The 15,607-nt window shown below is 42.5% G+C and overlaps 1 protein-coding gene across 1 annotated transcript in view; it reads right to left on the bottom strand.

Annotated features, from left to right (window-relative positions):
* neto1l (neuropilin (NRP) and tolloid (TLL)-like 1, like) overlaps nt 1–15,607 on the bottom strand; it is a 232,419-nt gene that overhangs the window by 79,373 nt on the left and 137,439 nt on the right. Inside the window, exon 7 of the mRNA XM_068030977.1 lies at nt 3,451–3,679. Coding sequence (XP_067887078.1) covers nt 3,451–3,679 — 229 coding nt within the window. The remainder of the gene's footprint in view (nt 1–3,450; nt 3,680–15,607) is intronic.

Genomic DNA, 15,607 nt, shown 5'->3' with positions numbered 1-15,607 from the left:
TTGCCTTACAATTGGAAAGCAGTGAACAAGGATTCACCAAGGGGGAGCTAAAAACACAGTGTGTTGAAAAATTAAACCCAGTTACGGTAAGACCAGGAGAAGGCTGAGAGGGAACCCCTAGACCCCTTTCTCACCTGGTCGTAACATGGTGAATAACGAATCAATCTCTCTGATGAACCACGGCAGAGCCCAGTATGTGGCAAGAGACCAGGCTGAAGTTTTGCCCGCAACCACCTCACACAGTACCACCTTCACTTCAGCAACCACCAAACAGGGAGATGAGTTTTGGGAAGATTCATCACTTGCCTGCAGCCACATGCCTACATCTTGGGTTTCCTGCCCTTCATTTTTACCTGCCGCTTCTTAGTCCCTACCCCTTCAGCCCTGGTAAAGGCACTGATGAGTTGCAATGCTTTTTGAGACTGAATTGAAGGTTTTCAGAATATTTGTCACCCTATTGGGGCACATTCATTGGTACTTCCTTAATGTGCTGCCTATACCTACCTATTCAAATATTCTCACAAAATTATGCCAATGAGGCTCAGACAATTGGGTGCAAACAGCACAATTCCATTTGAGTCTGTTTAAAAATCACTTCTATTCATATAGGTGTAAACTACACCAACATCAGAAAGACTATGATCTAATCTCTTAATCATTGGCCCAGAATTAGCAGGAGCCGAGCATTTTGTTGCACGCCCCGTGAATTGGATTTGTTTCTTTACCCTTCAGCTCGGAGATTTTTTGCACTGCAAATTGCTGGAATTGTGAGTTGCTAATGGAGCATCTGGAACCTTGGCGAACAAAGGGACCAATAGTTTATCTCCTTAACCAATGAAATTTAAGGATAGGGAAAGAAACAAAAGCACAACAGAAAAGGAAATAGCATGAATTAGAGTTAAATTAGATACAGAAAGAGAAATAAGGAGGGAAAGAAAGAATGTACTATCTCATGCAGGCCCCCACCTGCCAAGAATGAGGCACATATGTTTCGCCACATGGACAGTAAATTTTAAAATTATGGCTGTGAAGAAAAGACGGCCTATTACAAGGGGTTGCCAAGCCCCCGGCTGGGAAGACATTTTTTTCATACGAGCAAACAGTGTTGGAACAAAGGAACCAGTCCCTGCCCCAATACACAGAAGAGACCTGGTCAAACCAGTTGTCACGTGACCACCTGCTGGCCAACTAGGGGAGTTTTAAATTGGAGAAACAGAATTTGAAGACAGAAAGCTGTTTGCACCTGGACTGGAAAAGACCTCTCTCCTGTCTGCTCTCGTCTTGTTCCCACCAGCTTCAGAATCCACTGAAGACATATGAACCCCAAGAGAGAAAAGTCTCCTACAGTGAACAAGGTTTAAGAAGAATACTGATCCCCAACGAAAAGTAAGATCTACCTACAAGCAAGGACTACAGCGAGCTTGAAGCATAGTAACAAAAACCCCTCTTCAGAGATTGCCTCAAACCTCTCTACTTTATTTTTCTGCTGCTCTTTTCTGTCTCTATTTGCATGTGCGTATCGCGTATGCATGCTAGCATGGGGCGCGGTGTGTATCCGTAGGCGTTAACTGAATTAGAGTTTAAATTTTAATAAATTTTACTTTTCTTCTTTAAACGTAAGAAAGCCTGGTTGTGCTCATTTCTTTGCCTTATAATTGGAAAGCGGTGAACAAGGATTCAAAAAGGGGGAGCTCAAAACACAGTGTGTTTAAAATTAAAACCCTGTTACGGTAAGACCAGATGAAGGCTGAGAGGAACCCCTATACACCTTTCTTACCTGATCGCAACAATTAAAAGTTAGAGACAAAAGAGACAGAAAGAAAAATGAAAGATATTTTTTTAATTTAAGGTTACAAAAAACTTCTCGAAACAACTTACTACCTCACACCGCAGCCTCACAGCTCCAGCGACCCGGGTTCAATTCCGGGTACTGCCTGTGTGGAGTTTGCAAGTTCTCCCTGTGTCTGCGTGGGTTTCCTCCGGGTGCTCCGGTTTCCTCCCACATGCCAAAGACTTGCAGGTTGATAGGTTAATTGGCCATTAGCAATTGCCCCTAGTATAGGTAGGTGGTAGGGAAAATGTAGAGGACAGGTGGGGATGTGATAAGCTTCCGACCTCATATTCATGCCATCATTAAGACTGCCTATTTCCACCTCTGTAACATCGACCGACTTCGTCCCTGTCTCAGCTCATCTGCTGCTGAAACCCTCATTTGATGCCTTTGTTACTACTAGACTTGACTATTCCAACACACTCCTGGCTGGTCTCCTGCATTCTATTCTCCATAAACTTGAGGTCATCTAAATTCTGTTGCCCATGACTTAACTCGTACCAACTCCCATTCCCCTATCACCTTTGTGCTCCCGGTCAAGCAACATCTTGATTTTAAAATTCTCATCCTTGTTTTCAAACCCCTCCATGGCCTCTTTATCTCTGTAATCTACTCCAGCCCACAACCCTCCACGATACCTGCCCTCCTCTAATTCTGGCCTCTTGTGCATCCCTGATTTTAATCGCTGTGCCTTCAATCGCCTAGGCCCAAGTTCCACCTCATTTTCCTCCTTTAAGACACTCCTTAAAACCTACCTCTTTGACCAATCTTTTGGTCATCTGATCTCATATCTCCTTTTGTGGCTTGGTATCATACGTTGTTTTATAAAGCTTCTGTTTAGCCACTTGGAATGTTTTATTACATTAAAGGCACTATATAAATATAAGTTGTTTTGTTTCTGGGTCGGAGAGGTTGAGTGGCATTGCAGGAGCCCGCCATTCAAAGTTTTTTATGTTAACAAATAGCAGCCCTAACAGTCAATGGTGAGTTTAATTCATATTTACTGTGTAAATGCAGCAATTTGACAGTCATGGGGAGATTGAGGGTGAGCTGCCACTATTGTGAGGCTAATGGTGGAGTGGCAATTTGTGGCGATTTACAACTCACAGGACATCACTTTCACACCACAAATCGCTGTTCATTTTTAGTTTTTTTTAATATGGTGATATTTTCCCAGCAAAGTTTGGGCCAATATGCCAGCCTTCCCTCAATGCTTCAGCACATGTCTTTTTGAAAGGAGGCTACCCAAAATTAGGCATGTGGCCTGACCAATGATCTCCGTCGAATTGGAGCAACTGCTTTTGATTTATTGTCAAATTCCATTAAGGTGGATTGTAGCAATAATAACTGATTGAATCCTGCTGCATAAAGCTACAATTTTAAAAGGAAATGGGCATATTTAAGTACTAAAACAGCTAACATTATCAAAAAATCACACTTCTCATAGAGTACAATTGTTACATTACTTCAGCTTTTCTGTGTTATACAGCATTATACATTAGGGGATTCTTCTGATGCCATGGTCCCAGTAGAAAACCTGTACTAACTATACACAGCATGATCTGATAATGCCAATTCCAAGAATTAAAAACAATCTAAATATTGCTTTTCAAGCTTACGTTCTTGAAAGGATGTGAAAAGCATCTGGAAGTGACTGTTCCGACTGCCTTCATCAGCCCACATGCGAACAACGCCAAGCCCGGTGCGAAGCATCAAATCGTTGGCCACGGTGCTGCAGAATTTGGCTTTAAGATCCTCCACCGCACTGCTTCCATCATAGATTGCCACAAAATTGCGCTTACACTCATTTGAATTCTCCATCTCGTAGTCAAGAAATCTCAAGTAAATCTAATGAAAGGAAAAAAATGGTTCACATAAGCCTCAGAACTGAGATCCTTCAAAGTTAACCAAGGAATGTGTGTCAGCCAATGATCAAACAGATATGATCTAAAATTGAAGCAATACTGGAGGTGTATGTAAGCTGCTTTACCAAACTGAGGAGAAGTTGGATGACTGAAAGAACGGACCAAAGGCTGCTTCCATCAGTCATTCACCCTGTTCTCATTTGCCAAAATACTACTTGTAGAGCACATTTCTCCTATTCTTTCTCATCTTACTGGCACTAGTTCCATATTCTCCAGTATTCAAATAAATTAAAATCAGTGGTTATAAAGTTCTGCCCATTGATTCTTCCCACTGTTTGTAGGTTAACTGACTCAATGATATTGTCAAAATGCTGCAGAATCTGCTTAGTGCAAATCCACATCTGACCACGCTAACCAGCTAACAACATTAACTCAATGTTTTGTGGAAAAAAAATCAACAGTGGTTGTCTAGTCTAAACCACTTAATGACTCAGACTCAAAGGGAGAGATTGTAACTCATTCAAAACCTGTACGCTTATAAACCGTTAAAATCAGGCCGTTCAAGTCACCCTCTGATAAAATGTCACTATATACATTATCATTGCAACCACTGTTAATTGATTGTTCCCCATTTCCATTTTAAAACCTCTGCTTACATTCAAGTGTTAGGTAGCTCAGCTGGTTGAGTGCAATTCACTGTTTTGAATCACTAAGCCTTTTATCCTCTGAAGCCCATAAAATGACTATTACATCTTGGGATATGGAAAAAAAAAGAGATTGCACACAGTGCTCATCACCCTATCACAGTAATTAGAGTGGGTGTTCAGCATTAAAAACATGGATCAGCACTGTACAAAACAGACGTCTGTGTCTAATGGAAACTGACTCCTATTTCTTTCTTTTGCTTAGATTCTCCACATGCCACGCACCATTCTCCAGAAAACCAGGTGGACAGATAGTCAGAGTACAGACTCTGTTCCACTGTATTCAAACTGGGTACATCTGACTAATGTCCCAGCAAAGCCTGGGGAGTCACCAGCAACCTTTATAGCACTGGCGACCACACTGCTTCACTGACAGTTCCTTTCCACTTCACTCACCCTCATCAACCCTCACCATTATAAACTTGTGGGGACCAGTATTGCATGTGTTACTAGGTTGAAAGCTTCCTTTACTGGCTGAAAGGATATTTGTAATAACTGGGTTTATATTAATAAGCTTTCATTTACCTATATTCTTTGATGAACACAATGACAATGACAAGAATATGATTATCTTATTTCGCTTTACTTAAGATGTGGAGAAGGTATTGATTACATGGTCCATTGCTCTGATTCATAAAATTAAAATCAACCCTTTTTCGAAACAATCACACTAACTAAACAATGCTGTAAATAATTACAACAGAGGAGGCAGTGGCCTAGTGGTAATATCACTGGACTAGTAATCCAGAGTCCAGGCTAATGCTCTGGGTGCATGGCTTCGAATCCCACCACGGCAGATGGTGAAATTTGAATTCAATTAATAAATCTGGAATTAAAAAGCTGGTTTAATGGTGACCATGAAACCATGGTCAATGGTTGTAAAAACCCATCTGATTCACTCATGTCCTTAGGGAAGGAAATCTGCTGTCCTTACCCAGTCTGGTCTACAACCCACTCAGTTCATGGGCATTAATGGGCAATAAATGCTGGCCTAGCCAGCGACGCCAACATCCCACAAACAAATTTTTAAAAACACGATCAATTGAAATCAACAAGCAAATGAAGGTATATTCCAAGCTGATCAGCTGCCAGTATTGAAATATATATCAATGAACCAGCAAAGATGTTTACCTCATCAATATTCATCGTGTAAATGACTTCTTTGCTGCATGCATATTATCAATTGCATGTAGTATTCAGAGTGTCTATTGTCACCACTGTGTCATCCAGTGAATTGCACTATGTCAGCTAACGAGTTTGAGGCTGGCAATTGAACAATCTATTTTACAACAACGTTTATTTAAACAGCAAACAGCAAAGTAGACAAAGTTTATTTACAGAGTCTATTTATAAAAGTGTGTCTATGAACTGCAGCAAACAGATCTCATGACTGAAACTGTAGCAACAACTATCAATAAAAACAGAATGATTTCTCCAGCAAAATGCTGTCGGTGGAGGACAGTTGCATATTGCAAAAATGCAGTAAATGGAGGATACCTCCATAAAACTAATCAATCCCAGTCATTTACAGCAGTTTGATCTCCAGGTATGGTTTATGGGGATATTACCCAATCAGCTCTATCGTGGCTGGGAATAGTGATGTCACTGTATGCAGATGAAGGTAGCCTCCCTCCCCCCACTACCTCTGATATGCAGCCACACAAGCTCAGGCCCAGAAACAGTGAATGGCTCTCCAGCTAAAGAGACAGTACAGAAACTGAATTAGGGTCTGGAGCAGAAAGGAGGAATGTACCGGGGCTGCTCTCAGCAGGATCACCATCAGAAGTTAAAGGAATATGTTATCTGAACCCATCTCCACTCTCTCCCACAAAATGCAAGAAATGCATTGGGTCCCTGAAGCTACCTGGAAACCATAAGGAAACCTTCAAGTCTTATGTACATTGTACTGTGACCGTTTCAGGCTCATAATGCATCAGCACGGAAAGCACATGCAGGTTGAACCATTCTTCCCCTGCAGAGCACTCTCCACTGGTCAGGTCACTTGCAATTGGCTTCAGGAAATTTCAGGCTTGAACCCCTCAGCTCTACAGGCAGTGATCTCAAAGAAACTCTTGTCAATGGCACCTCTGGTACAATGAGGGAGCTCTCCTCCGAAAATCCCAGAACAACTACAACTGGTGAACTTCTGGCCTCTGCCCCGCCAGCTTCCCTTGCCCCACTGCCAGAAACCCATACCACAGCATGGACAACCAATAGCACCTCTAGTTCTGAGACTAACAGCTGGCAAACCACAATAAAATAGATTGTATGGTGAGGGAGCGTTCATTTTTGTCAAACTAATGAAGATACAGGGCTGTGTGGTGCATTGACAGGGCAAATCAGAAATAAGATTCAATTTCCTCTATGACAATGTGAAGTGAAATAAATATTAAAGTACACTACTTGCAATTTATTTGAAATGTTGACACAGAATTGCTGTTTGTACATAAGGTGTTGTAACTAGAGCTGGCAAATCAGGTCCTGTTGGAAATCACTGACTCCCTGCTACACTCACACATCGGGGCGATTTTTGTTTCCTTGCTGCCTTGTTTGGCCCCAAAAATGATGAAGTAGTGGGTGGAAAATGTGTAGTTTTGATTGGTCCCAAAAGTCGTCTAATGTCTGTGTGGTGTGGGGATTGGGGCACGCCTGGGTGAGACAGCTCCCTCCTGAATCTGATTGGAGCCTCATAAACACATTCCAATTGCTTTTATAATACTTTATTAAGCTGCCGACAAAATTTCCAATTGGTGTGAAATACAATCCCTTCTGATGGCATAAAGTGTAAAAGGTCTGGACTGCTCTGACCTTCCAGGAAGTTTCTTGCGAAAGAGTATTTTTTGGTGCTGTAATGAAATTTGTTGCAATGGCTATTGCTCTTTGTGCTCCTTTCTATTTATGGTTTTTGGAGGCAAAGGAGGAAGCAAGAAAGGATGCCAGAGAGGTTTACTTGCACCACAGATCGACTACCTGCATCAGCCATTGTCCTCAGATCCAGCTCAGCTAGTTGGGAATTTCTGCAGAGAAGTATGCTTATGGGCTGAGGTCCATCAGTGATGGTGTTGTGGTATCTGCAGCAACCTGATCTGGAGATAACCTCCACCACAAGAACTGTACTGGCAGTAAAGGTCATCACTGCTCTGAGTTTTGGGCTTCCAGTTTCTTTCCTGCTAGCAGAGGGACATCTGCAAAATCAGTCAATATGCAGCATAAAGATGCATCAAGCAAGTCACTGATGCTTTGTTCATCAGGCAACTTCAGTACTTTCCCAGTGAAGGAACAGCAACAGAAAGATAAACCATCACAGTTTTTCAGGAGTTTCAACCTCCCAAAGGTTATTGAAATAATTCATGAAGCCACCTAGGCCTCTAGACACAATGCCATGGCTTTTAATGAATTGCAAGGGTTTCTACTTTATTGTTATCCAGGTAGTCAATGACTAGCAACATCAAATTGTGCAAGGGAATGTCCACTTTCCAGGTAATCTGCACTGTTCCCACCTACTCCGCATTCACTGCAGAAATGATATTCTGTTAAGTCTATTGAGTATAAGAAATCTACATGGAAGTGTATGTACAACAATTATTCATTCCTGTCTGACGCAAAAATAAAACCGGAAAGGTGGCTCAACCGTGGCTTACAAAAGAAATTAGGGATAGTATTAGATCCAAAGAGGAGGCACATAAAATTGCCAGAAAAAGCAGCAAGTCTAAGGATTGGGAGCAGTTTAGAATTCAGCAAAGGAGGACAAAGAAGTTGATTAAACGGGGGAAAATAGAGTATGAGAGTAAACTTGTGGGGAACATAAAAACTGACTGTAAAAGCTTCTATAAATATGTGAAGAGAAAAAGATTAGTGAAGACAAATGTAGGTCCCTTACAGTCAGAAACAGGGGAAATTATAATGGGGAACAAAGAAATGGCAGAACAATTAAACACATACTTTGGTTCTGTCTTCACAAAGGAGGACACAAATAACCTCCCAGAAATGTTAGGGAACCAAGGGTCTAATGAGGGGGAGGAACTGAAGGAAATCAGTATTGGTAAAAAAAAATAGTGCTCGGGAAATTAATGGGGTTAAAGGCTGACAAATCCCCAGGGCCTGATAATCTACCTCCCAGAGTACTAAAGGAAGTGGCCTTGGAAATAGTGGATGCATTGGTGGTCATCTTCCAAAATTCCATGGACTCTGGAGCAGTTCTTACAGATTGGAGGGTGGCAAATGTAACCCCACTACTTTAAAAAGGAGGGAGAGAAAAAATGGGGAATTACAGACCAGTTAGCCTTACATCAGTAGTGGGGAAAATGTTAGAGTCTATTATAAAGGATGTGATAACAGAACACCTGGAAAGCATAAACGGGATTGGACAAAGTCAGCATGGATTTACGAAAGGAAAATCATGCTTAACAAATCTACTTGAGTTTTTTGAGGATGTAATTAGTAGAATAGATAAGGGAGAAACAGTGGATGTGGTGTATTTGGATTTTCAGAAGGCTTTTGATAAGGTCCCACATAACAGACTAGTGTGCAAAATTAAAGCACATGGGATTGGGTGTAATATACTGGCATGGATTGAGAATTGGTTGACAGACAGGAAACAGAGAGTAGGAATAAACAGGTCTTTTTCCAGGTGGCAGGCAGTGACTAGTGGGGTACTGCAGGGATCAGTACTTGGGCTTAGCTATTCACTATATATATAAGTGACTTGGGTGAGGGAACTAAATGTAACATTTCCAAGTTTGCAGACAACACAAAGCTGGGCGGGGAATGTGAGCTGTGAGGAGGATGCAAAGAAGCTCCAATGTGATTTGGACAAGTTGGGTGAGTGGGCAAATGCATGGCAGATGCAGTATAATGTGGGTAAATGTGAGGTTATCCACTTTGGTTGTAAAAACAGAAAGGCAGATTATCTGAATGGTGATATATTGGGAAAGGGGGAGGTGCAACAAGACCTTGCCCTTGTACACCAGTCGCTGAAAGCAAGCATTCAAGTGCAGCAAGCAGTTAGGAAGGCAAATGGTATGTTGGCCTTCATTGAAAGAGGATTTGAGTAAAGGAGCAAGGATGTCTTACTGCAGTTATACAGGGCCTTGGTGAGACCACATCTGGAGTATTGTGCGCAGTTTTGTTCTCCTTATCTGAGGAAGGATGTTCTTGCCATGGAGGGAGTGCAAAGAAGATTTATTAGGCTGATTCCTGGGATGGCAGGATTGACGTATGACGAGAGATTGGGTCGACTAGGCCTATATTCCCTAAAGTTTAGAAGAATGAGAGGAGATCTCATAGAAACCTATAAAATTCTAACAGGACAAGACAGGCTAGATGCAGGGAGGATGTTCCCGATGGCTGGGGAGTCCAGAACCAGGAGTCACAGTCTCAGGATATGGGGTATGCCATTTAGAACCGAGATGAGGAGAAACTTCTTCATTCAGAGGATTGTGAACCTGTGGAATTCTCTACCGCAGAAGGCAGTGGAGGCCAAGTCATTAAATATATTCAAGAAGGAGATAGATATATTTCTTGATGACAAAGGGATCAAGGGATATGGGGAGAAAGCGGGAACAGGGTAATGAATTAGACGATCAACCATGATCTGTTTTGCATGGCGGAGCCCCGAGGGGCAGAGTGGCCTACTCCTGTTCCTATTTTCTATGTTTCTATGTATGGAGATTGGTTGAGTGTAGGAACAGGTTCAGCTGTAATGCTCCCTGGAAGAATAGTGCACTTTGCTCGCACTATCCATTTGTACATTATACATTTTTCAACATGGTTCTCTACATGACTGCATATGCCCATCTTTGATCTACTGCTACATTTTTCTACAACAATAGAAGTAAATTCTCTGGAGAATGTTCAAATAGAAGTTGAACCTATTTATATTTCTGCAAGAGATTGCTTTTACTGCTTTACTGTTCTTCATCACAGAATGCCCTCTTGGTGTCAGTGTAGAGTATACATCATACTAAAGTCTTGCTACCCGACCCGAACCCGATGGGATCTGACGACGTGTTGGGTTCTGGTCGGGTCAGGTTGCACTTCTGGGTCCGGCATTCGGGCTCGGGTCGGGCCGGGTCGGACACGGGCTATCACAGGTAAGTGGCTCCAATGTTAATTTAATTTTTGGCATTGGAAAATTGGACTGGTTTTGTTAACAATTATCTGAAGCTTGTGCAAATCAGCAAGAAAGTGAAAAACGGAAGGTAAGTGCTGAAAATACTCAGCACGTCCGGCAGCATCTGTGGCGACAGAAGCAGAGTTAACTTTTCAGGTCTGTGACCTTTCATCAGAACATGGGTGATCAAGGTCAGTGAATGCATCTTCACATGACATTTCATACCCAGTGCACCATCAATCTCTCACACTGCTCAATGCACTACACCCCCATCACTCATGCAGAAGCACTTCCCAGCACTTAGGATTCACACCTAACATCCAGATACTCCACCTTACCCTCACACACACCTACCAATGTTGCAAGTCTCACAGCCACCCCTGGGCCTACACACACATCCAGCTTTTTAGCTATTACATGCACATCACCCAAACACAGCACTAGACAATCATTGGTATTCTGCCCTCTCTCTTGCAGGACAAGGTGGCACACAATAGAGGGAGCAGAGTGGAATGGCAGGGGACAAAGACACCTGTATCTCCTGAGCCGTGTAGAGGAAATAGGTCTCAGCATCAGGGGAAGCTGCAATGGAGCCATGGAATCTGACAACACTGAGAACATTGAGGCTGATGGCATGTTCTGGGCTATGATCCTTTTCAACTCCGAGCACACCCTCCTCCTGCTATCTGGCATGATGATCAAGCTGCTAATGGTTTGACCATTGGACCTCCTATTTCCCACCTCAATCTTCTTACCTGAGTTCAACCTTCCCTTTCTGATTTCCTGCTTTCAGACCCCAAGAACTGCTGCCTTCCCAGCTACAATAGCCCATGGAGTAAGAGAATGTGCAATGAAGAGACCCTTGTGGTATAACGGTTGAAAGGGTGAATGTCTGGGACAGTGTGAGTAACACCTCCCATTGTGATGATGTAAGAGATCATAGGAGAGAGAGAGACTTGAAGAGAGAGGCAGCATGCCATCTGAGGAGTTAGACCCTGAAATAAAACGGGATATAGTTCTTTAATATGTAATAAACTAGTTATTGTTAAAACTTTCTGAAGACTCAGTAATCTCTCCTAGCTAGACTAACCAAACATACAATATGGTGAACAGCAGTGGTTCCTGCCATACAACATCACGGCAGCTGTGAAGGACCCAAACAAATTTGTAAACAACTTTAAAGAAGGTTGGAAATTCAGACCTGAAAAAGTGCCACCAAAATTGCAGAACTTGAGAAGAGGCTGTGAGGAGCTCCAGGGCTGCTCCATGGACCACGTTGAGACATGGAGTGTCAGGGAGTCAGTTTGCAGAGGCATTCAGGCTGCACCACAGAGGCGGGGTAGTCTGTGGGGAAAAAAATCCCAGTCCATTGCCCACAGGTTTTGACTTGGAGAACTAAGCAATGGTCAAGGATCTGGTGAGCAACTCTTAAAAAGGGTAGAAAATTGATTTTAATGGTGCAATGGGCAGGCAGCATAGGAAAACCAGATCGTTAGCAAGGGCGGATCCAAAGTCAGTGCCATTACACTTGGCGACCACAAGGCAGCATGAAAAAAAGTAGCTACAAATACTCAATGTTCCAAGGGAAGGAAGTGATTATTAAAATAATGCTGCAAAGCTGCATTCAAGAAATAAATACCTAGCCTCGTAGAGAGATTCCCCAGGGAAAGACAGTGACTGCAGTGGGAGTCAGTGCAAGGCTGAGCAGCACGGGAAAACTTCCAATGAAGGAAGGCAAATTTAAAATAGCAAGTAAAGTACCGAGAAAGCTTAGTAAAGCCATGGATCTTAAATTTACACTACCAGAGAGGTTTAGACACACGGAAGGACCAAATCAAACTCAAAACAGTCACTTTGGAGAAAAAGATTTTTGAGGTACAGAATTGCTTCAACATTAGACAGCAAGGCTGAAGCAGAACAAGGCAACACATTACTTTATATAGGAGCAATAGCAGATGATGTTATTGCAAGACAAGGCATTAATGAAGCATCAGATAAGTTTGAAGAAGTCTTAAAAGCCTTTGATAATTATTTCAACCTGAGGAGTAACAAGATTCTAGCAAGGGTGAAATTCAACAGAAGGGTCCAGCAACCAGGTGAACCGGCAGATGTTTTATGACATTTACAGGCTAGCTGAAGGATGCAAATATGGAGACCTAAAATCAGAATTACTACAAGACCACATTGTAGTAGGTATTGCTGATGAATCTCTATCAGATTTATTGCAGTCTAAGGAAGACCTCACACTAGAAAAAGCAATAAAGCTGCTGAGACAAGCAGAGTTTTGTAAGCAGAACAGAGCAGACCTGAGAGGTGAAGAAAAACCTTGCTTCAGGAAACCTCCAGTGAGCATACAGTTGTTTAAGCACAGGACTGTAAAAGAAGTATGGGCGGCACAGTGGCGCAGTGGTTCGCACTGCAGCCTCACAGCTCCAGCGACCCGGGTTCAATTCCGGGTACTGCCTGTGTGGAGTTTGCAAGTTCTCCCTGTGTCTGCGTGGGTTTCCTCCAGGTGCTCCGGTTTCCTCCCACATGCCAAAGACTTGCAGGTTGATAGGTTAATTGGCCTTTATAAATTGCCCCTAGTATAGGTAGGTGGTAGGGAAATATATAGGGACAGGTGGGGATGTGGTAGGAATATGGGATTAGTGTAGGATTAGTATAAAATGGGTGGTTGATGGTCGGCACAGACTCGGTGGGCCGAAGGGCCTGTTTCAGTGCTGTATCTCTAAACTAAACTAAAGTACCAGAAAAGAAGGTACACTTGAGAGGGAAAGTACAAGACACCATGAAACCCTGCCACTGCTTTGGTGCCAAAAAGACACCATGTCCTGCAAACAAAGCAGAATGCTTTCACTGCAAGAAAGTTGGCCATTTTGGGAAGATGTTCCAAAGTAAAACCTCTACTTTCACAGGTTCTAACGGAAAAGTCTTCATGCACGGAGCTATTAGTGCAGTTGAATAATCTCCATCAAAAGAAAAATCAGAAAACTTCCTTGGTGAGATCAATGACCCCATTCTGGACTGCAGATATATATGTCAATGAACATATCAACAACTTTAAACTAGACACTGGAGCAAGTGTAACAGTTTTATCAGACAAGGAACTGTGACTATCGACGCATTGCTTGAAACCAACAGAAACTCAGTTACACGGTCCAGGAGGGATTGAACTGAAAGTCAAGGGAAAGCTACAGGCAACACTCCAGTATAAGGGAAAGCAAATATCAGAAATACTGTATATTCTACAGAATCAATAAATTCCTCTTTTAATTAGTAGAACTTGTATAGACCTTAATCTTATCAGGAAAGTGGAAGAAGTTGGACAGCAAGAATCCAGGAGTCACTTCCAAAAAGACTTTCTAAAATTATTTACTGGTCGAGGAAGACTTAAGACTGAATATAGCATGACTTTGCGAAAAGGTGCGAAACCTGTATGTCTTTTCATGCCTAGGAAGATACCACACCCGCTAATGAAGCAAGTCCAATGTGGATTAGCACCATCAAAACTTGATGGGAAGGAAGCTCAAAACACCACTTTCCATCTGAACCAAAAAATTACTTTCAGGAATTGAAGTTCAGGATTATCAGAGAGTTCAAGACAGAGAAAAGTCTTCTCGAAAACATCAAGCTTACAACTATAACAGGAGATATCGTACCAGGAACCTACCCAAGTCGATGGAAGAAGAAAAGTTATGGGTACGAGACCAAGGCAGAGAAGAAGTAATCGTCCAGAGAGATGATAATCAACAGAGATCTTATTTAGTACATACTTCAGAAGGTACTATAAGAATAAACAGGAGAAATCTTATTTCTATTCATCAAAGATGTCAATCAGTCATACATTTGGATGAACCAGATGTTGAACCTGAAATTCAGAAAGCACCGGATTCTACAAACCTCAATGAAGGCCATCCAAGCCAACAAGCAAGAGCTCAGAGAAAGACTACTGATCTTCTGCATCTGACAACACCACCATCAGGGAGAGTCATGAAGCCTCCTGACAGATTGAATTTGTGATGCCAGAGACTTGGCGGGAGATGGCATTTTATGTAAAAGTAAAAATGAATTTATATACAAAAAAAAATGGACAAAGACTTGGGAGGGGATGTAGTATAAGAGTTTGAAAGGGTTAATGTCTGGGACAGTGAGAGTAACACCTCCCATTGTGATGATGCAAGAGATGACATGAGAGAGACTTGAAGAGAGAAGCAACATGGCACTAGAGGAGTTAGACATACTTAAGAAAAGATTCTTTAATATGTAATAAACTAGCTATTGTTAAAACCTACCAAAGACTCAGTAATCTCTCCTAGCTAGACTAACAAACATACAACAGCCCTCTTATTTGATCTGACACTCGTAGCCACCAGCTCAGATATTGGCACTGCACGTACCTTGGAGGCGAGTATAGAGTTGGGATCAGCACGTCATGAATCATGTGGGCATAAGCGGGCTGCAGCCGGCCATGGGTAATGGATGGTTCACTTTCTAGTTCACCAGAGGACCTCAATGGAGCAGTGTATAGGAGAGTGCTGATGGGCATGCACACTGAGATGCTGGGTCCATTGGTTAGCCTGCCAGACACCCTCCAATCACTGTCAAGAATCATGGAGCAGCCAGATCCAAGTTGTTTGAGGGCATCATGCAGAGCTTTCCCTCTCTGCAGCATTTGCTCCATCTCTGCTGCAGACCCATAGGCACTGTCACTGCTGCCTCCATACCTGTTGCAGCCTTTGTGTGAACAGGCCACCTATCCCTCTGCCATTCCTGTGAGGATGTAACAACATTTGCTGGCAAATGCTGAAACTCACCACAACACCTCTAAAAATACTCCTGTGTACTTCCAGACATTTTGAAATTGCAGAAGCTCTTAAAATTACGTTACCTACAATTTAGGTGCCTGTCTCTTTGGTGCACGGCCCATTTTGCACCTTAACATGTTTTTTTCAGCAAAATGATATACAAATACGTTGCATGGACCTGCATTTAGTCCAAATTTGGTATCCTGGCATTGCATCAGTCGATTGGGCTGGGTGACATCAAAAGATAGCGTTCTTACACAGCCTTCTGGTGTCACTGGCGACCTCCTCAA

The sequence above is a fragment of the Heterodontus francisci genome, chromosome 5, assembly GCF_036365525.1.
Source record: "Heterodontus francisci isolate sHetFra1 chromosome 5, sHetFra1.hap1, whole genome shotgun sequence".
Classification (NCBI taxonomy): Eukaryota; Metazoa; Chordata; class Chondrichthyes; order Heterodontiformes; family Heterodontidae; genus Heterodontus; species Heterodontus francisci.
Note: the sequence above shows the minus strand (reverse complement) of the source record. Positions and strands in the feature narration are given on the sequence as shown.